The sequence below is a fragment of the Panthera pardus genome, unplaced genomic scaffold (genome assembly GCF_024362965.1).
Source record: "Panthera pardus isolate Hobbes unplaced genomic scaffold, ASM2436296v1 HiC_scaffold_2, whole genome shotgun sequence".
Classification (NCBI taxonomy): domain Eukaryota; kingdom Metazoa; phylum Chordata; class Mammalia; order Carnivora; family Felidae; genus Panthera; species Panthera pardus.
This window is the reverse complement of record NW_026526765.1, coordinates 25714366-25737568: the sequence shown is the minus strand read 5'-3', so window position 1 is coordinate 25737568 and position 23203 is coordinate 25714366. Positions and strand designations below refer to the sequence as shown.

The 23203-nt window shown below is 39.1% G+C and overlaps 1 protein-coding gene across 2 annotated transcripts in view; it reads left to right on the top strand.

Annotated features, from left to right (window-relative positions):
- Nucleotides 1–210: 210 nt before the first annotated feature.
- GOLPH3 (golgi phosphoprotein 3) overlaps nt 211–23203 on the top strand; it is a 48568-nt gene continuing 25575 nt past the window's right edge. The window contains exon 1 of one of the 2 annotated variants that reach the window (XM_019450711.2): nt 211–698. In XM_019450711.2, the coding sequence (XP_019306256.1) occupies nt 474–698 (225 nt within the window). In that variant the 5' untranslated portion in view covers nt 211–473. The remainder of the gene's footprint in view (nt 699–23203) is intronic. The other variant, XM_019450710.2, reaches the window with a different exon arrangement.

Genomic DNA, 23203 nt, shown 5'->3' with positions numbered 1-23203 from the left:
TAGCAGAGGGCGAGAGCCAGCGGAGACCGGAGGGCCCAGCAAGGGGTCAGTGTGGGCGGATCCCCGCCCTCGTCCCCTGCCGCCGGGTCCCTGCCCGACGCTTCCGGCGCCCTCCGGGCCCGCCCCGCGCCGGCTGTGCCACATCCTCCGGTGACGTCAGTCGGCGCCGCCATATTGGGAAGGCGCAGCCGCCGCCGCCGCCACCACCTCCGCCTCCACCTAGGATCTCGGGCTGCCTTGGGGCCTGCGGACGCCGGAAGGAAGAGCCCCTCTCTAGGTCCGCCGACGCCCGGCCCGCCCGTTTCGCCCCGACCCGTCTCCCCATGACTGCCCCCGGCACAGCTGTCGACGGACGTCGCCCCAGCGCCGGGATTTAACACGGAAGCCCGGGTCGGGGGCCGCGGGGGAAGGAGGAGGGAGACCCGGTAGGTCCCGCGTCCCTCTCGGCCCAGCACGGCGTCTCGGCGGGAGCCATGACCTCGCTGACCCAGCGCAGCTCCGGCCTGGTGCAGCGGCGCACGGAGGCCTCCCGCAACGCCGCCGACAAGGAGCGGGTGGCGGGCGGCGGCGGCGGCAGCGGCGAGGACGACGCGCAGAGCCGCCGCGACGAGCAGGACGACGACGACAAGGGCGACTCCAAGGAAACGCGGCTGACCCTGATGGAGGAGGTGCTCCTGCTGGGCCTCAAGGACCGAGAGGTGCGGGCGCGGCGGGCAGGGCGGGGGCGGCCGGAGGCTGGCGGCCGGCGCGGGGCCCGGGCACAGGGGGAGCCCGGCCTCCGGCTCCGCGCGTCTGCCCTCCCGAGTTCCTGAGCTGAGCGCCCAGCTGGCCCGGTGCTTCCAGATCCTCCCCGCACAGATTGCTTGGATTTTCCCTTCCTCCTTACACAGTCACTCCTTTGGTTTTGACTCCTTGGCGGTCTGTATGTCTTCCTCCCTTTTTCCGCCTTTTTAACCCGTGTAGACCCCAGGGTACAGCCCCACCTGGAGACTGCACGTTAGAGTGAAACACCTGGAACCACCAGCGCCCCGAACTCTCATGGGTTTTGCAGGTTTTAGGACCTGGGAGGGCTCCACGGATCTGCTTTTTGGGAGATTAAAAAACAAAACAAAACTTAAGGTGTACTGTTTGGAATTTTGAAAAATTTCGGTGAAATGGTAATGGAGGCAAAAGTTGTTTTACATCCAATAAAGTTAAAAGTCCAACAAAATTCTCATGACAGCTTCTGGAAAATGACTTCCTAGGTAACCTTGCTTTGGGTAAGAGATTACTTTTAGTATCATTTTTATATTTTATCAGTTGACTAGTCTGCAAGAAGGTCTTCCTATCTTAAGGAAGGGCTTTTTCGTGGTGTGCTGGAAAGGTTAGGTTTGTGATTCAAGGCCTTAGGTGGGTTAAAGTTGCTGTGGATATATTTGTGTGTTGTGATTTTGAAAGATTATTTTCACCTCCTGTACACTCCCCTCCTAGGTTCTGTCATTAACATTTTCCTAGATTTGCTTCATCACATATCCATTTATCTACAAAAAAAACATTTTTAGAGACCAGCCGGTTTTGGTGAGGTGATTTCAGAAGCTTGTTTTATCTCAGCGTGGAAACTACAAACTGCACATTTTGAGAGTCAGATACAGAAATATGCAAGTTTTGTTTTGATTTTTAATAAAGTGTTCCCTAGTCACAAAAGTGGGCAAAAAATCCTTATAAAACGATTTGGTCTTATTTCACTGAAACTTACCAGATATTTTATATTTTATATACCAGAGTTTTATATGGATTGTGGCCTCCTAATATTTAGTTTTTTAATGAATTAAAGTTTACTTCTATAGAGATGTCTAGAGTATTTGCTGTATCTTGGTTTCCCATTTTTAGGTTTTAATAAGGATCACTTGAAAAAAGGTTCCCCTGGGTGTGAAAGGGACTCAGTATGTTTATTAATTAGTGAGTTATAATGGAAACAGACTAATGTGAAATTCTTTTTTGTTCTTTGGAAGAACAAGCTACAGGTCTTTCTCAATTTATGATGGGGTTATGTTCTGATAACCTCATCGTAAATTGAATATTGAAAATGCATTTAAGGGGCGCCTGGGTGGCTCAGTCGGTTGAGCGTCCGACTCCAGCTCAGGTCACGATCTCACGCTCCGTGAGTTCGAGCTCCGCGTGAGGCTCGGGGCTGATGGCTCAGAGCCTGGAGCCTACTTCCGATTCTGTGTCTCCCTCCCTCTCTCTCTGCCCCTCCCCCATTCATGCTCTGTCTCTGTCTCAAAAATAAATAAACATTAAAAAAAAAAAATTAAAAAAAAAAAGAAAATGCATTTAATACACTTGACCTACGAACCATCGTCGCCTAGCCTACCTTCAACATGCTCAGGACACTTACAGTTAGCCTATAGTTGAGCAGACTCACCTGTCACAAAGCGTTTTTATGTGTTGAATATCTCGTGTAATTTGTTGAATGCTGTACTGGGAGTGAAAAACAATGGTTTTAAGTGCATCAGGTGTTTACCCTTGTGGTCATGTGGCTGTGCCTAGCAAATCGTATGTGTATGTATATTGTTAGCTCAGGAAAAGATCAAAATTCGAAGTATCATTTTTGTGCAAAGTTCAAAAATTGTTAAGTTGGGGATGGTCTGTAGGTGTACAGTGTTCTAGAAATGTGATTTTAGAAAGTATTCAACTTGCCTTTTTAGGCTGCACAATTTAGAATTTTGGTAGTAAACATTTTTCTTTGTCTTTTTCCTTTAGAACCAAAGTAACGTTTTAGAAAATACAAAAAAAAAAAAAAAAAAAAAAAAGAAGGAAACAAGTCCTCCATATTCCTGAGTGAACATTCTGGTTTATGTCATTTGTGATAGTTTTCTGTGTGGCTGTGTCCTGTGCATAAAACTAAAACTTAAAAAAACCAAAAACCAAAACCAACTAAAACCAAAACTAGCTTTTGGATTTGAGTCACTCCCAAGTGAGAGCTTATGGTGAAAAAGTACCTTTTTCCCCCAAAGTATGTGTTACTGAAAAAGTTTAAGCTGAAACACATTGATTGACTTTTTTTGGTGCTTGGTTGTCATGAAGATAATTTAAAGAATTTGTTGAAGCTTAATGGTACTTAAAAAATGTAGACAATTTAAATTTCTTTGGTGGCAAGTAATTGAAACCATATGTTGTGCTTATGTCAGGAGTCACTGTACCTTGCCATGTCATGGCTAAGGTCCAGACTCAGCTAATTTTGAGCATTTCTTGCTGATTTCAACAATCACCTAGAGAAATTTTTTATTTTCCCCTTTTGCAGGCAAGCCTAGGGAGTTGAAGTAGAGGTGAGTGGGTTTGGGATTTGGCATTGCTTTAGATAGAGGTTTTAGGGATTAATCTATATAACTTCTCTTTTACATCTTTACAGTACTAATAATGGACCTGTCACCTCCTCCATTCATAAGTTTGGGAGATTTTCCCGTCATGTCTTCAACTTGTATCAGTCTTTATAGTGGGGGCAGGAATTACTGTTACCTAGAGCCTATGCATTTATGCTTGTTAATACTAGATTTTGATATTAACAAGTTTCAAGCTTTAGGCATAATATATAGCTTAATAAATTTACTGCTTTAGCTTAGTATCCATCTTTGTTACGTTTGGGTACTTGTGAGATATGAAAACCTACATTTTAAGGTCCTTAACGATAGATACGTTATATATGCACGTGTGTGAACTATTGTATTTGAATTCCAAATAATTGAGAAAAAAATGTAAAGAAATTGTAAGATGGTGAAATTAGCTTTACTTAGACTTTTAAAACAGACATTATGGCTTTTTAAAAATATTTTTGTTCAATAAGAAGTATATAGGAAAGTGCGCTGAAGTGTGGTAAGTTTTCACAAACTGAACATAGCTGTTAAACCAGCACCCAGATCAAGAAACAGAACATGACCACTCTCCAGAAGTCCCACTTGATGCCTTTCCAGTAATTGCTTAGTCCTTAAGGGTAGCAACTAGCTTGACTTTAGAATTCAGCAGAGAATAATTTTGTCCATTTTTGTACTTCCGTTTGCAGCTTTTGTTTTGCATTGTGACATTTATCTGTATTGTGTGAGGTTGTCATTTGTTCATTTTCTTTGAATTTTCAACTTCTAACACATTTGTAATTTACAGTATTTAAACAGTTGCATTGACTTACATCCTGTATCTAGTGTTCCTCCTAGGAGTCCTCCCTTTATTGAACAGAAGGCTCAGGTTGCCAATAACCAGATGGTCTGGCCTTGGTTTACCTATCAGGAGTGACTCTAAGGTCGTTGTGAGGGATTTTTTTCCTTTTTTTAAAATTTAGGTATGCATTTTACACTTTTTACCAATGATTTTCCTTTGTGGCTCTTATGAAGCTGCTTGGGCCCTCTGGGGATTGCGGTGCTCAGTCTGGATGGAGCATCAGTGACTTAGGTATTGAAATAAATCTTCAGAGACCACAGTAAGAATGGCAGATAGGTTTAAACTTGAACTCAGCTTCCAAATTCGCAAGATTTTCTATAATCTTCTCCTTTGAGGGGGAAGGGCAGTAAATGAGCCAGATTTTTTTCCTTTCCCCGACTATTTGGTTTTTCCACTGATGCCTCCAAGAGTCAGTTTTCAGAACGTCTCAATTACCTCAAATACTTGGTATCGTTTATTTTTTTGCATTTTATTTCTTCTCTCAGGACATCATTATTGTATTTATTTACTTACATTTATTAAATTTTAATTCAAGTATAGTTGTATTAGTTTCAGGTGTAACAGTGATTTGACAATTTTGAACATTTCAAAATACTCACTTTGGTAAGTATGGTTACCATCTGTCAACATACAAAGTTATTACCATATTTTTTACTAATTCTTACCCTGTATTTTCTATTCCCTTGACTTATTTTATAACTGGAAGCTTGTAATTCTAAGTCTCTTCCCCCTATTTCACCCATCCCTCTATCCTCTGCCCCCTGGCAACCACCATTTTGTTCTCTGTGTTTATGAGTGTTTTTGTTGTTTGTTTTGTTGTCAGATACTTTTTTAAGTTTATTTAGAGAGAGAGGAAGAGAGAGCACGACAGAGGGAGGGAGAGAGAATCCCAAGCAGGCTCCATGCTGTCAGCACAGAGCCCTTAAGACTTGATCCCAGGAACCATGAAATCGTGACCTGAGCCAAAATCAAGAGTTGGACGCTTAACTGACTGAGCCACCCAGGAACCCCTATTGTCAGATACCTTTAAAAAAAAAAAATTTTTTTTTTAATGTTTATTTTTGAGAGAGAGACAGAGTGTGAACTGGGGAGGGGCAGAGAGAGAGGGAGACATAATCTGAAGCAGCTCCAGGCTCTGAGTTGTCTGTCCACACAGAGCCTGATGTGGGGCTTGAACTCACAAGCCATGAGATCATGACCTGAGCTGAAGTCGGACACTTAACTGACTGAGCCACCCAGGTGCCCCTTGTCAGATACTTTTAAATATTTTTGTTTGTGGCAGATCTTAGTGCTTTGAGGTTGGATGTAACTATTTTAAATGGCCAGGTGTAATTTAGAGTGTGTCTGTGGAATAGAAGTGGAAAGAGGTATTGTAGTTCTTCTCTGAGACATATCTTTTGTTTTACATATATTATTTAAGCCCTTGGGCCTCAAAATTCTCCTTTAAAATGGAGAGAGAAATAATTCTCTTCCATGGTTCTGATTGGGCTGTTTTGGACGTTTATTGTTTTACTCTCCACCATGCTGAATCCTGTCTGTTCCCCCCCCCCCCCATCCTTTTATAGGGGTTCCCCCATTGTGTGTAGCCCCTGGAGGCCCTGTTGAAGCATTTACCCTCCCCTTTTGTGATGCAGTCACACTGCCTTATCCAGTCAGGTATTTTCTTCCAGGGCTTTGGATCTTGATAGTGAAACAGGCTGTGGTATTTTGGAGACCTATCAAGGTTAGTGCCAGCGTGTGGATCAGAATGTTCTCTGACATGGTTCTTTGAGCTTCTTTCTCCCTAACCCATTGGTGCTGTCTTTCCTCTCCTGGTTTTTAAGACACTTTTTCCCTAGTGGTATTTTTTTTTTTTTTTAATGTTTGTTTATTTTTTTTGAGAGGGAGAGAGAGAATTGCAAGCAGGCTTCATGCTCAGCACGGGGGCCCAACATGGGGCTCAATCCCATGAACTGTGAGATCATGACCTGAGCTGAAATCAGGAGTCTGACACTTAACCAACTGGGCCACTCAGACACCCCTGTTTGGTTTTTTTCGTTGTTGTTTGTTTGTTTTTAAAAGTAAACTCTACCCTCAGCGTGGGGCTTGAACTCACATCCCCAAGATCAAGAGTCACCTGCTCTACCCATTGAGCCAGCCAGGTGCTTTCAATTTTGTAATCTTAAAGATCCTTTCATGAAAGTCCTTATTAAGGGGGGCTTGGCTGCCATGTGCTAAGATTTTAGTAACTTAGTGTATACTAAAGGCTTCTGAGCTTTGGAAGTTTGTGATTCCTTTACTAATAATATTCTTTTCATATTTTCAAAAGATTGAATCTTCATTTATTTTTTTTCAGGTGTATTTAAGAGTAGGTACACAGTGAAAGGCACATAGGATCTCAAAAATTAGTTTTTGGAGTTCATCGAACCATTTTTACCTTTTAAACAAGAGTTTATACTGAAATCGTTTTGATATATCTTAATTTTAACCATCTGACTGTCCCTGTGTGGATCATTTGAGATTATGTTTTAGAATTATATTTTGAAATCATTTTGATCAAAGTTTGACATATTTGATATTTAAAGAAGTAAACTGTTATAGTGTCAGCTTATGTGTAAGTCTCAAAAACCTAAATCATGCTTTTCCTGTTATGTCATGTTACATTTTTGGCCCAACACTCCTCTGTGTCCAAGCAAACTTTCCCTACTTTCTATCAGCATAATTTTTCTGCTGTTAATCAGAGTAAATGGTATCATTCCAAGTTGCTGTAGTCTTTCTTTAGGTCATTCTGTTTTCATATGAGTCTCTTTTTAAAGCAGCACAAAGATTGTGCTTGTCCTATGTTTCTTCCATTTAATAAGCATAGTGACAAGTGCCAAAGTGGGCCATCTGGTTTCATTTTGAAATTGATATCTGTGGCTTTAGGTTTCTCTAATCAAAGCTTGAAAGATTGCTACCTGTTTCAGTAGCATGTACAGTATTATAATGCAGTCTAGCAAATACTGAGGTTTTAGGTATTATGGGAACATATAGAAAATAGTCTGCTTTCAGGCACCTGGGTGAAGCTACCGTGAAATCATGACCTGAGCCGACATAATGAGTCAGATGCTTCATGGACTGAGCCACCTAGGCTCCCCTCTAGAATTTTTTGATAGTGAATATCTTGCCTGGCATATACTACCACTTAAGTATTTATTAAATAAATCATGTTTTTTTGATGAGGGTAATGTCCTCTCTAAGGGAGTGAAAATTGTTTCTGGGGTTGGTGGTGAAAAGTCCTTACTCTTTTTATGTATAAGCATAAATGTACATCTGTCCTGTAAACAGATGGTGTATCCATCTTAGAAATTTTTTTTTTTTTTTTTTTTTTTTTTTTTTTAGTATTTGAGAGAGAGGCTCAAAAGCAGGAGAGGGGCAGAGGGGGGAGGGGAGAGAGAGAGAGCGAAAATCCCAAGCAGGCTCCTTGCTGTCAGTGCAGAGCCTGACTTGGGGCTCGATCTCACGAGCTGTGAGATCATGAGGTGAGCTGAAATGAAGAGTCAGATGCTTAACTGACAGAACCACCCAGGCGCCCCCATTTTATTAAATTTAATGGGGAGAGGGTAGTTAGGAAAAATAAGTCTGAAAAAGCTTCTTTAGGGAGCAATAATGAAAAAAAGTTGAGAAACACTGAAATGAATCAATATTGAAAATACTAAATTTGTGCCCTTTACTGAGGTTTAGAAACCTTTTTCTCTGGAATTAAAAAAAATTTTTTTTAACATTTATATATTTTTGAGAGAGAGACAGAGCATGAGCAGGGGAGGGCAGAGAGAGAGACAGGGAGACACAGAATCCGAAGCAGGCTCCAGGCTTCGAAACTGTCAGCACAGAGCCTAATGCAGGGCTCGAACTTGCAAACTGCCAAGATCATGACCTGAGCCAAAGTCAGGCATCCAACCGACTGAGCCACCCAGGTGCCCCTGGCATTTTTATTGTAATAGATTTTGGCTTCTAGTTCAGTAGTGGGAGGAACAGTTTTAACATACGAAACTGTAAGAGGTTGTGAGTAAAATTTTAAGATCAAAGTTATTCTTGTTGGTTGATGATGTGTAGGTAAAGTTTTGTGTTCTTCTCCCAGTATTGTCTGGGAAGGGCTGGAAATTAAAGGACTGCATATAAACTGCTGATGGTTATTTTTACTCTGGTTTTATTTTCAATTTTGTTTTTTTAAACACTACTTACTGTTAAAGTTTTATGCTATGTTAACAAAATAAGCTCAAAATAACACATAGAATTGAACTTTAAAAAAAACTGAACTTTCAATTCATGCACTGAATTGAGCTTGTCACATTTAATTTTTGGATCTATATTATCTAAAATGGAATCTGGTTTAGTGTCCATATGTTTAGTTCAATCCAATTATTGAACACATTCTGTATGTCCATCTCTTTCCTTCATGGTTGGGTTTCAGAGAAAAATTTCTTACCCTCAAGAAGCATGTGTAGTACCAGTCTGTGTAGAAGACATGTGCAAATGATTTCAATAAAAGAGATTGCAGACTTCAATGTTAGTACATGTTAAGTGTAGTATGGACATACTGGGGATGCCTTGGATCAGCAGCCGAAAGACTGTGCCATGCTCTAGACTCCCGGCCTTGCCTTTGAGTAGTTAGAAAAACTAGGATAAATGATTTGAATTCTTAGAACCTCAGTTTTTCCCTGGGCAAAATGGGCCTATATTTGTGGGCTGTCCCATAATCTCTAGATTGTAGGGCTCCAGTGAACTGGCATATATGCAGGATCTTTGAAAACTGCAAAGTGCTGAACAAATGAGTAATGGCCTAGCCTCGAGAAGTGAGTTACAGTTTGTAGTGGTACTGATAAGTATTTAATATTTTCACTATTTTTGTTTCTTGGCCCTCTTATTCTTTATCTACTGGGCTTAGTAGAACATTCCTCTTCCAACCCCGGTGGTCACCATTTCTTCCCACTTTCCATAGTCCTACCCCCTGTTTTTGATGCCCTCCCCCCTTTAGGAGGCAGGGGGTCCTTTCTACCTGAGTTCAAGGCCAGGATCTTCTCTTAGGGTGTTAGGGCTAGGTCCTCTGGAGAAGGCATTGGCACACAATCCTTTCTTTTTTTATCTTATTTCATTGAAAATTTTTTTCCTATTTTCTTCCTGTCTTAATGTACTGTTCGCTCTTTCCTCACTATAGGTTCTTTGGCTACCAAGCCAGAGCCCTGTGGGGTTTGAGAGTGGGGAAAGGTGGGAATGCCAGTTTCCAAAGTTGCACTAAATTATGAAATTGTACTTTGTGCAAGTCTTTTTGTTAAATGAGCCTAGGAATAAAAGTAGCAAGGAAAGTCCTAGTCTTCACAAGTTTATATAGTCTAATGGTGGAGAGGCAGGACATGGGAGAATTCAAATAACGGTGTAAATTAGCACTATCCTAAGTGCCACTTGGATAGTGGATACCATACATTTTTCATTCAGAGGAAGTAGCAAATAGGTTGAGGCTGGCCAGGAGGGTCAGGAGCAGAGGGAAGTTGAGCTGGGCATTATTCCCCTTACAGAGGAGTCAGCATTCCATTCTAGGAGAGGAGGGGGAGCTGGGGCTTATAACAGAATCTCCCAGGGGATTCTGTCCACAGAGTTGGTTGGAGCTGACTGGAAATTGGTTTTGGGGTTAACTTTCATTTGATTGTCACAGTCTTTTAAGATGGTATCTCGGCTAGTCCCGCCCCATGCATCTATAAAATTTTAAGTTAGAAAATTGTTTTAATATACATTGTAATTTTCTTAAAATATTTGCAGTGTTTAGAAATTATTGCTTATAAATGTGAACTTAAAGTAATCTGCCCATCCATCATCTCCCGGTCTCAAATAATTGAGGATCTTTTATGATCTGGGCAGGGTCCTGACTGCTGGACTAGAAACATTAAGATAGTCTCCATAGTCTTAATTGTGACTGGTAGGCCTCAAAGAGTAAAAGGAAAGCTGTAGGTTCTTTATTCTTAATTTTTTTTTCTTGTGGTAAAATATTCGTAACATAAAATTTACGATTTCAGCCATTTTAAAGTACAAATCAGGGGCATTAAGGACATTCAGATTGTTGTGAATGTTGTAGCCATCATCACTAACCATCTGTAGAACTTTTTCATCATTCCAAACAAAGTATACCGATTAAACACTAACTCTTCCTTTCTCCCTTCCCTTAGCCTCTGGTAACCACTATGGATGATCTCCAACTTACAGTGGTCTAACGTGCAATTTTTTGATTTTATGGTGGTGTGAAAGGGATATATAGATAGTAGAAACTGTACTTTGAATTGACTTTGGATTGTTTCCTAGGCTAACAATGTGCCCTGTGATACTCTCCCCTTAATCCGGGCAGGGCTTAAGGGGGCAGCAGCCGCCAGCTGTCATGTGATCACAGGGATGAACAGCTGGTAACAGTTAGAACTGTTCTGAACCCACAACCGTTCTGTTTTTCAGTACAGTTTTCAGTAAATTACATGAGATACTGAGTACTTTATTATAAAATGGGATTTGTGTTAAGATGGTTTTGCTTAATTATAGGCTAATGTAAGTGCTCTGAGCATGTTTAAGGTAGGCTGGGCTAAGCTGTGATGTTCAGTGAATTAGGTGTATTAACTGCATTTTCACCTTAAATTATATTCTCAGATTTACAGTGGGGTTTATTGGGATGTACCTCCATTGTAGGTTGAGGAAGATCTATATTCTGTTTTCTATATCTATGAATTTGACTATCCTCGGTACCTTATACAAATGGAATCATGCATTTGCCCTGTTATGTCTGTTTTAGCATATTTTCAAGGTTCATTCATGTCGTAGCATGTATCCTAAATTTCATTCCTTTTCAAGGCTGAATAATATTACGTTATATGTGTATACTGCGTTTTGTTTATCCACTCATCTGTTGAACATTCTGGTTTCTACTTTTTAACCATTGTGAATAAGTCTGCTTTGAACGTTGTTATGCAAATATCTGTTTGAGTCCCTGCTTTAATTATTTTGGATACATACTTGGAATGAAATTGCTAGAAAACATGGTAATTCTATGTTAAATGTTTGGAGGAGCTACCACCATATTGTCTTCCACAGTGGCCGGACCATTTTGCATTCCCAGCAGTGCACAAGGATTGCAGTTTCTGTGTCCTGGCCAACACTTGTTTGTTTGTTTGGATGATAGCCACTGTAACAGGTGTTTAGTGGTATCTCATTGTGGTTTTGATTTGCACTTCTCTAATGATTAGTGATGTTGAACAAATTTTTTTGTGCTGATTAGACATTTGTGTATTTTCTTTGGAGAAATATCTATTTAAGTACTTGCCCTGTTTTGTTTTTTTTTTCCCAATAAGGTTTTGTTGTTGAGTGTTAGAAGTTGTGTATATTTTCAGGATATTAATCCCTTATTAAATCTATGATTTGCACATATTTTCTACTATCGTGTGGGTTGCCTTTTTACCATGTTGACAGTGTCCTTTGATCCACAAAAGTTTTTACTTTTGATTGTCTGCTTTATCTTTTTGTTGCTGTTGGCTGTGCTTTTGGTGTCATATTCAAGAAGTCATTTCAAAATTTAATGTTTTTAGGATTTTCTGCTATGTTTTTTCCCTATGAGTTTTATAGTTTTTTTATGTTTTGGTCTTTGATCGTTTTGAGTTAGTTTTTAATGTATGGTATAATGTAGGGGTCCAACTTCATTCTTTTTGCATATGGATATTCAGTTTTGTCAGCACCTTTTGCTGTCAAGATTGTTCTTCATTGAATGATCTTGGCACACTTGTCAAAAATCGTATGACCATATACATGCAAGTATTTATTTCTGGGCTTTTGTTCCATTGGTCTGTATGTTTTTATGCCAGTACCACATTGTTTTGATTACTGTAGCTTTGTAATACGTTTTGAAATCAGGGAAGTGTGAATCCCCCAACTTTGTTCAAGCTGTAAGTTTTTGAAAATGAAATTAGATAGTAAAAACTATCCTATCTGCCTAAAAGGTTAGAGCCCTTGAAAAGAGCTCAGAAGTCTCACACTAAAGTCTGTTGACTTCGTTGTCTTTGTTGAAGCTGTCTGCTGATTTGTTCCGGGTTATGAGTGTGTTTAGGAGATTCAGAAGGAGAGCCAGTAACCAGTTATTTATACCTAACCTTATATATTTATCCCTTAATGCTTCAGTAGGAGGTTGCAAATTTGGGTTTGATGTTCAGGAGAGGTGTCTGGATTGGAAAGGGTGATTTGGAGTTGTATCTCTCCCCTAAGATTGTTCCTGCACTCCATGTCAGAGTCCATTCCCCTGCAGCCACACAGTTGCTTAGGTCAGACTTCCCAGTCTTCTCTCTTTCACAATCCATGCCCAGTAGGTAACTCAGTCTGCATTCTCAGAATTCTTTGAATTTGTCTTCTGTCCATTTTTAAGGCCACTGCCTTAGTTCACCTCCTCACCTGTTCTCTCTTGGATTGGTTTTCCTCAGTGACTGTTTAAAATCTTCATCACTCCCTTCAAGTTTCTTGTTTTACTTCTTCCTTGCTCTGGGTCTATAGAGGCTTCTTTTACCTGTCTTCCTCTATCTACCTTTATCTAAACTCCTTCCTTTCTGTTACAGGGGAAGGGGTTTCTGCTTAAGGTTAACCCCTTCTCCCACTCCAGTATAGTCTCTTTGCCTCTTTGATGCTTGTGCTCCCTCAGCTCTTAGATCTTCTCCTCCATCTGTCCATCTCTTCTGTAACTGCACATGACCATTTAAGCTTTGTCATCATGGCTTTATTTTCCCCATACTTTTGTAAATGTGTTCTGATTGTAAACTTGGTTATTAGAAACTATTTAGTAGAATTGGTAGAATTCAGTAGAATTGGTATTGAATTGAAGGTCTAGGGTTTGTGTTTCTTTGTGATTTCTTTCATTGCTTGGTGTGTGAAGTGATTCTTCTCTCACCTTCAGATTTCTTAGATCGCATTTTGGCTGATGGTCTTGCCTGGTCTGTGGAACAATGGCAGTATTTTCCTATTCCTATAGGGGAAAATGTGTTATTATCTTAGTAGCTGGTTAGAGAATTCCTTTGAAGGGAGGAGTTCCTCCTGTGGGGTGTTGTCCAGATTTCAGTGAGGAAGGGAAAAGTGATTCTGTTGTCACTGGTAGAACAGGTAGGAGTGCTGAGTGCTGTGAGGAAGGCAGAGATGTGTGGTTGAGGAGTGTGCCCAAAGAAGGACGTTGGAAAGGGCAGGAAACGCTTTAGGGAGGTAAGTTTTGAGCAGAATATTGAATGAGATGTGGCATGTCACTTGACAGGAAACTGACATTCTAGACAGGATATATTGTGACAGGGTATATGTGAAAATAACTATATGAGGAAGTCCTCTTTCTAAGATTGACATTATTTTACCATAGCTAAAGAAGAAAATCTGTTGTATATAATGAGAACTAAGTTATGGGGGGGGGGGGGAGTTTGTGTGGAACAGGGAAATGAAAAGTCATTAGTACCTTAGGATCTTTAAATATAAGTTGGAAATGATATTGAAGGCAGTTGGAGGTTTTAAAGATAGCAATAATACTGTAAACTGGATTTTTAGAAAGTGTTCCTTTAAGTGAATAAATAATTTGTAGATGGAGAGGATGGAGGCAGGAAAGTTGGTAGTAGGATTGAAGTTACTAGAATTTGTGAAATTTTGTGCCTGCATCTTGGATGCAGAGGGAACAGTCTTGATCAGAAAGATAATTTTTATAGAAGAATTAATAGGATTTAATTACCATTAAAGCTTAGAGGAGAGAGCATGGTTGGTTTGAGTTTAAAGAACTATTAGAGTGGTAACAGTGTCTTGGTTATTTTCCTTTACAAGTCTATGCTCCTTGTGGAGAAAGATGTAGAAAATGAAATCCACAATTCAGCTTTTATTCCTTTAAAAAACATTTATGGAGTGCCTACTGTATCCTAGGCACTATACTAGGGAAGACAGAACAACATAAATTTGCATATATGTGTATAATTACACATTGTGATCATGTTATGAAGAAAAATTCGAGTATGCTGTGAGAGAGTGGGTATAGGGGGAGGGTAAAGGGAAGAACTTTCCAAGGAAATGATATTTAGGCTGACACTCAAGGAATGAGTAGGAGCCGCAGATAGTGAAGTTAGATTAGTTGAGTGTATTCCAAGGCCCTGAGGTGAGACAGCTTGGCTTGGCTTAAAGAACTGAAAAATGGTTCAGGCAGGAGTGGGGTGATGGGGAGAAAGGCCTGAGATGATGAACACACAATACAGGGCTTTACAAGGCAGTTTAAGGATTTTGTATATTCTCCTGAGTGCAGTTGGGAAACCATTGAAGGGTTTTGGGGAGTGATATACTTCACTAACAACAACAAAAAAGTTCTGGGTGGAAAATGGCTTGAACAAAACGGCAAGTGATGAAAATTGGGTGGTAACACCGTGTATTATTGTTCTAGTCTTATTTTAAATGAATTTGCACATGTTTAGTTTTCAGTTAGAAAAATGAGATCTTCCAGTACTGCTTTGTAACCCTTTTTCTCTTAATGATATGTAGTGACCACTTTCCCATGTTAGTAAATATGCATTTACTCATGTAAAAAAAATTCAAGTGGCACAGCGAGAAATACAGTGTCCCATTATTTTCAGCGACTGCATTATAGAACATATTATTTGATGTACCATAATTAATAGGTGTGTATGTTAGGGACCTTCCTTTATTTTTCTAATGGCCTGGAAATCACATTATTATTTTGTTAGGCTTTCATGTTTGTATTAGCAGGTTCTCCCATACAGGCTCTTCCTTTTCTTCACCGAGCAGCCAATTCTTACTCATGTTTTGATGCCTAGCTGAGGCTCTTCATCTTATTCTAGCCCCCTAGGCAGTGTTAGTTGCTCTCACATCCCTTTTGCTTATTGGGTATCTAGCACCTACCACAGTGTCTAGTATGTTCTAGGGGTTTATGCATATGTGTTAGCCTGCTGGGGCTGTTGTAATAAAAATAATCAAAAGAATTGGCTTAAACAGAAGTTTTCTCACAGTTCTGGAGGCAGGAATTTTGAAGTTAGGGTACCTACATGGTTGGGTTCTGGAGAGATTCCTCTGTGTCCTCACATGGCCGAGAAACACAGCAAAATGTGTGGTGTCCCTTCTGATGAGGGCCCTACACTTGCAACTTTATCTAAACCTAATTATCTCTCAGAGACCCCCGTCTCCAAATAGATTCACATGGGGGTTAGGGCTTCAAAATATGAATTTGGGGGGTACACAATTCAGTTCATAGCAGCATGTTTTTGGAATGAAGGAATGAATGGTTGCCATTTTATTCATATTAGCATTATGATATTGAATTATAATTTTATTTTCATTGTGTGCCTTCTATCTTGGTTATCTTTAATCTCTGCTTAGCAATGTCTTGGCACTCAATAGCTATTTATTGAATTAAAATGATATTTTCTTATTTTAAGAATTACAAAATTATGTTTTACTTTATGCAGCTTTGTGTCTCTGCCTCCCAAATGGGATTTTTTGCTAGAAAATCATGCACACACCTGCATCGAATAGATAAATGTTATGGTGATGTGGTAGAAAACTTACATGCTTTCATTATTATCTGTAGTTTTCAGAATGTCCTCAGAATACTGATAGTGTGATGTAGTGGTGAAACACTATATTTACAGTCACAGCACTGTGGCATTAGATACGACTGCTGCTTCTGGAGTGTGAATGTAGTCTTATTTCTTCTCTAAACTTCAGATTTTTCAAATGTAGAATGATAGTATTTTACTGGGTTATTATGAGATGAGATGATTATGTGAAGAGAGCTTTGCAAATTGAAATGTTTTTGTGTTGTGTTTATTAAGTAAACCCCTCATGCTTTCTAGAGAAGAATTAAGACTGGGATTAGAGTTAGGTTTTGTTAATAAGATGCTGTTAAATACACTTTAAAACTTAACTGATCAAATAAACATACATTTTGCCATGGATCCTTGAAAAGATTTATTTGTTTGTGAGGAAGTCAGTTTCTTCTCACAGTTTTGTGCTTTCTGTATTGAAGTGATCAGTGGCAGGTGTGGAAAGAAAAATGAGTACAGTAGTGCTCCCTTATCCACAGGGGTAATGTTCCAAGACCCACAGGGGATGCCTGAAACCCAAGATAGAACCGAACCCTGTATATATCATGTTTTTTCCTGGTCATTATATTTATGATAAAGTTTTATTTATAAATTAGGCACCGTAAGAGATTAACAACTAATAGCAAGATAGGACAGTTATAACAATATCCTGTAATAAAAGTAATGTGAATGTGGTCTTTCTCTTTCTCAAAATATCTTACTGTACTGTACTCACCTTTCTTCTTGTGATGATTTGAGATGATAATATGCTTACATGATGAGATGAAGTGAGGTAAATGAATTCGGGGCATTGTACGTAGCATTAGGCTACTATTAACCTTCTGACAATAAAGTCAGAAGGGTTATCTACTTCTGGATGGTGATTGAGCATGGGTAACAGACTGTGGGTAAGGGGTGAGGGGACTACTGTTATCTTTCATTTTCATGGGGCTGAAGTGAAGTATACCTAGATTACCCATTAAACAAATCTGTCTTGGATGGCAGAGAGAGAGGGAGACACAGAATCCAAAGCAGGCTCCAGGCTCAGCCGTCAGCACAGAACCTGATGTGGGGCTCGAACTCACAAACTGTGAGATCGTGACCTGAGCCAAAGTTGGATGCTTAACTGACTGAGCCACCCAGTGCCCCTAAAAAAAATCTTAAAAAAAAAAAAAAAAAAAAAAAAGCGTATAAGTAAGACAAGACCACGGAGTATTACGCTTCAGGAGTAGGTGAAACAAGAGTAATCTGTGAAAGCCTGAACAGGAGCTGCTCAGTAACGGAGTGGTGTTATGGAAGCCAGGGGAGGAGGAGCAAAGGTCAGCAGCGGCAGAGGTTGTGGGGCAGTTAGTTAAGGCAAGGCTTGTTGAGAACTGTATCAGATTGCATGGGTTCGAAAGTGAAAAGGAAGTGGTGGCGAGTTATTTTTTGACCAAACAGTTGACTCTTGAACAGTTTAGGGGTTAGGGGTACCACAAAAGCTAAGGAAGCTTTGGACTTCCCCAGAACTTAACTACCAGTAGCCTACTACTGTTTATTGGAAGCCTTCCCGATAACATGAAGTCAATTAGCACATATTTGTATATATATTTTGTGCTGTTTTCTTAAAATAAGTTACAGAAAAGAAAATGTTATTAAAATCCTGAGGAAGAGGAAATACATTTGTAGTACTATGCATATCGAAAAAAATCTGTGGATCAATGGACGTGTGCAGTTCAAACCAGTGTTGAAGTGTCTGTTGTACTTTCAAGGAGTTCGTGGTGAGTGGGCAGGATATAGGGCAGTGCTGGTTCCTCTCTCTCTGTTTCTCATGATGGGCAAACTTGAGGATGTTTGAATGTCAATAGGAAGTGCTAGTATATATGTAAGAGGTTTAAGATGCTTTAGAAGGACGGGAATTGTGAGGAAAGGTACTTCTCAAGATGTGAGAGCATTGGTAGAAGGGTGAGCCTTAGGCAGTTTTTCTGTTACCAGACAAAAGAATGAGTAGGGAGGAATTTGAGTTTATTAGGTTTGGTTCATTGTTAGAAGTTGAGGCCATTCCTGTCAGATGGCGTTTACTTCTGTGAAGTCATCTGCTGAAAATGAGCCAAGTTCAGAGATTTGAGGAGAATGGAGTTTTGAAATAGCTGCTACAGGGAGTGAGAAGAGTTTTGAGGGAAACACAGGATTTGCCAGGTATCATTGACAGTTTAAGTTGTACTGAGATTGCAAGATTTTTTTTTTTCCCCCACTAGCAGTTCAGAAGCACAGAAAAGGAGAAAGTGGACAGTTGGATTGATCTGGAGTTGGAGTTTTGCTAGGTGAATGTAGTAGAAGAAAAATAGAAAACGCATTTAGGAAATTAGCAAGAGTGTAGTCTAAGTGGTGTATTCTGGGCTTGTTTTCCCTATTTTTGAATTGGAAATAATAATACTTAACCTCAGAAGGTTACTGTAAGGTGTAAATGAGTTACTATGTGTTTAGTGTTTAGAATAATACTTGACATATTGTGGGTGCTTAGTGAATGATTGTTCTGGCTAGAGGTGAGGATAAAGATGGAGGGGACTGATATGAAGGAGGGAAGGCTTGGGATTGGATTCCCCACAAAATTGAGGAAGAATTGGATGTGGATTGGATGTGAACTTACTACTTAGATTGGGTTCTAACAGAGGTTCTTGAGGTTTGATGCTGGTATCCAAGTTCCCAGGGAGTGGAGGTTCTTAGCCTGGAGTCAGTGGTAGAATTCAGGATAAAGCACTTGAGTGGGAAAACAGAATTTCTTTGAAAATAAAAAAATTTTGATTTTGTCTATCGTTTTTGCCATATGCAGACTTGGAAAAACTTGGGTGGTGTAAAATCAGTCTCTTTTATTTCTTTTAAATTGGAGTAATAGCTGGAAAGTTTTTTCCCTCACTCCCAGGTTATGAAGGTATTCACCTCTGTTTTTTTCTAGTACTTTATTGTTTCATTTTACATTTCAGTCTCTGACCCATCTATTTGGAGCTTTATTTAGAAGTATAATATGAAGTATGGATCTAATTTCTTTTTCTAAATGGCTATCTATCCACTTGTCCCAATTATTAATTAAAATACCCATCTTTCCATTTTATACTAATTTGAGATTACAGTTTTATCATTTATTAGATTTCAGTATATTCTTGGGTCTTTTTCTGGTTTTTATTCTTTTGGCCTGTTCATGCATTGGTATCACATCATTTAATTTCTAGAGGCTTTTAAATCTGTTTTAGTAACTAGTAGGACAGTTTCCATTTCTGTTCCTCACATATTGCCCTCTCCCAAGTTTTCTTTGTTATTCTTTTGTATTTATGAACTCCGTTTTTAACTTCTGTAGCTCCAGGAAAAAACAACTTGCTATTTTTATCGGGACCTTTGTAAGTTAGGAATAACTCATAACATGATAATGTTTTTGTATGTAAGACATCTTCCAGGTCTGTTTTTAAGTCTTGCAGGAAAGTTTTAACTTTTCTTTGTATAGGTTTGCCTAGATTCTTTCTTTGGTTAAGATTGTAAATGAGGTCTTTGCAATTATATCTTAACTTTTTATATTTTATTTTTTTATTTTTATTTTTTGGTATATGGCAGTTATTGATGGTTGTCATTTTGTAGTCCTGGTACTTTTTCAAAGTTTTCTTATTGTATAGTAATTTTTCCATTTATACTCTTCAGTTTTTTCTGGGTGTCCTTTTTTTTTTTCAGTCCCTAGTTATATCACCTGCAAATGTAGATAGTTTTCCAGTTTTTCTGTTTTCATTCGCTTATTTTTGTCTAATCTTTGAAGTCTGTCTTTACGTGAAGTCACCTTCATTGTCTTTATCAGTTTATTTTTGCTAAGAACTTTTTCACTCTTAGTTCTTCCAAAGTAATGAAAAGTTCTTTTAAGATTTCAGGAGTAATTTCATATACAAGGTGTGGTAGTTTTTTTTTGTGTTGTTATTGTTCGTTTTTTTTGGTAACAGCTTTACAGAGGTAGAATTCATACATCATACAATTCACCCACTTAAAGTATACAATTCAAGGTTTTTAGTATGTTCAGAATTGTGCAACAGTCATTACAAGCAATTTTAGAACAGTTTGGTTATCCCCAAGAGAAACTCAGACTCTTTGGCCATCACCTCCTTTTTTCCTGTCTCTTCAATGCTAGGCAGCCCCTACGTAAGTTGTACTGTGTAAAAATTTAGCAGCTTAAAGTAGCAAATGTATTTTATCTCCTAGTTTTCTGTGGACCAGGAATCTGGGCATTGCTTAACTGAGTGCCTCTGGCTCAAGGTCTTTCATGAGATTGCAGTTAAATTGTTGGCCGGAGAGAGCTTCAGTTTCATCTGAAGGTTCAACTGGAGGAGAATTCTATTTCTTGCAGGTTGTTAGTCTGAGAGCCTCAGTTCTTTGCCTGATGTGTCTATATAGTACAGCTGGAAACATGGCATTTGGCAGAGGAAGGGAGGAGGCCCAAGATGGAAGCACACACTGTATTTGTAACTAACCTTTGAAGTGACACACCATCATCTTTGCCATACACTTGACAGAAGCAAAACCCCAAGTCTAGCCTACAGTCACAAGGAGGGATTACATGAGGGCATGAATACCAGGAGGCAGGGATTATTGGGGGCTGCCCTAGAGGCTGCTTCTGTACAAGGATAGGATGACTTATTTTTTTGAAACCTATTTTATTTTTTGGCTTTTTAGCCCATATTCTTTTTGATGATAAGCTGCTTTCTGTAGGCCTCATTAATTACCTTAACGTACTGGGATGTGTGGTTTTTAGGAAACAATGGTGATCTTTAGATTCTGTGTACTCCAGAACCTATCATCCTGAGAGTCTAATTTGGATTCTTAAAGTCTAAATGTAGTACACACTTGCTGTGCCTCTGTAACTGTTAATAGTGTGCCAAGATAGTCCCAAAATTTCTTACCAGTTTGACTTTTAAGAAGATCACCTTGTCAAATGAAAACTTGAAATTTGTTTTGTCCTCATCTAGACTCCATATAACAGTGCCAAATACCAGTTTTCATGTACCCCATCATAAATGCTTATCTATCCTGGGATACGGTTAACTTTATTCTTCACACAGTTCTTTATATGCTGTTAAGGAGTTTGTAAAATGCCCTTGGTGATTGACTTAGAAATGCTTTTTTGGAAATTAACAGGATTGTTTATCTGGTTTTGCCCTAAGTCACATACCCCCTTAGGGAATTCTTAATTGGTTAGAATCATCCTTGTAGAATGCTTGACGTCTTTTTCATGTTAGGTGAGAAAATGTTGGCACAGAGAAGATATTAAATGATCTGCTTCAAATCCTGTAAAAAGTTTTCCCTGTGGCTGGGACTGGATTGAGGTTTCTCAGCATCTGGTCCAGCCTGATTATTCATACATCGTAATGACACTCTTTGTGTAAAGATTTTTGTTACCTAATTCTGTTTCTTGTTAGGGGTTTATTCTGAGTTTTATTTCTTTTTCAGTTGGTTTTGGTAATTTGTGTTTTTCCAGGAATTTGAACATTTTGTCTGAGTTGTCTGATTTATTGACATAAAGTTGTTTATGGTATTCTCTTAAAATCCTTTAAATTTCTGTAGGATTGGAAGTGATGTCCCTGCGTTACTTTTTTGACTTTGGTAATTTGTATATCTCTTTACTCTTTATTCCTCTATTCCATGCCCCTGTTTTAACCTTGAAATTTTTTTTTTTTAAAGAAATAACTTTCGGCTTCATGGATTCTTCCTCCCCCCACCCCCACCCCTTTGCATTTCCTTGGTTTCTGCACTAATTTTTATTACTTCCTTTTCTTTGATTGATTTGGATTTAGTTGGTTTTTCTAGTTTCTTAAGGTAGGAGACCTTTCTTCTTTTGCAATATAGATGTTTAACAGAGATAAATTTCTTTCTAAACACTGCATCTCATAGATTTTGATATTTTGTTTTTGTTTTCATTCAGTTCAAAATGTTTCCTAACTTCTTTGGTGATTTCTTTTTTTGTTTTTTTTGTTTTTTTTAATATATGAAATTTATTGTCAAATTGGTTTCCATACAACACCCAGTGCTCATCCCAAAAGGTGCCCTCCTCAATGCCCATCCCCTCCCTCCCACCCCCCATCAACCCTCAGTTTGTTCTCAGTTTTTAACAGTCTCTTATGCTTTGGCTCTCTCCCACTCTCACCCCCTTTTTTTTTTTTTTTCCCCTTCCCCTCCCCCATGGGTTTCTGTTAAGTTTCTCAGGATCCACATAAGAGTGAAACCATATGGTATCTGTCTTTCTCTGTATGGCTTATTTCACTTAGCATCACACTCTCCAGTTCCATCCACGTTGCTACACAAGGCCATATTTCATTCTTTCTCATTGCCACGTAGTATTCCACTGTGTATATAAACCACAATTTCTTTATCCATTCATCAGTTGATGGACATTTAGGCTCTTTCCATAATTTGGCTATTGTTGAGAGTGCTGCTATAAACATTGGGGTACAAGTGCCCCTATGCATCAGTACTCCTGTATCCCTTGGATAAATTCCTAGCAGTGCTATTGCTGGGTCATAGGGTAGGTCTATTTTTAATTTTCTGAGGAACCTCCACACTGCTTTCCAGAGCGGCTGCACCAATTTGCATTCCCACCAACAGTACAAGAGGGTTCCCGTTTCTCTACATCCTCTCCAGCATCTATAGTCTCCTGATTTGTTCATTTTGGCCACTCTGACTGGCGTGAGGTGATATCTGAGTGGTTTTGATTTGTATTTCCCTGATAAGGAGCGACGTTGAACATCTTTTCATGTGCCTGTTGGCCATCCGGATGTGTTCTTTAGAGAAGTGTCTATTCATGTTTTCTGCCCATTTCTTCACTGGGTTATTTGTTTTTCGGGTGTGGAGTTTGGTGAGCTCTTTATAGATTTTGGATACTAGCCCTTTGTCCGATATGTCATTTGCAAATATCTTTTCCCATTCCGTTGGTTGCCTTTTAGTTTTGTTGGTTGTTTCCTTTGCTGTGCAGAAACTTTTTGGTGATTTCTTTGAACAGTGGATTATTTAGAAGTCATAGATTAATTTCCAAATAGAGATTTTCCAGATTTCATTCTGTTGATTTCTAATTTAATTCCCTTAGAGTAAAACATACTTTATATGATTTCAGTTCTGTTGTTTCAAACTATTGTTTGAGAGTTTTCTCAATGCCATTTAAATCAGCTTGGTTGATAGTATTGTTCAGTTTTGTATCTTCGTTGTTTTTTTTGTCTAGTTCTATCCATTGTCAGTGTAATCTTCAGCTACTGTTACTGTATTGTTTCTCCTTTCTGGCCAGTTTTGCATCATGTATTTTGCATCTGTTAGGTATGTATTACTTTATAATTGTTCTATCTTCCTGATACTTCTTTATCATATGAAAATGCCCCCTATATGTTCCTATTAACTTTATTTAATCTGAAGTCTACTTTGTCTTGTTAATA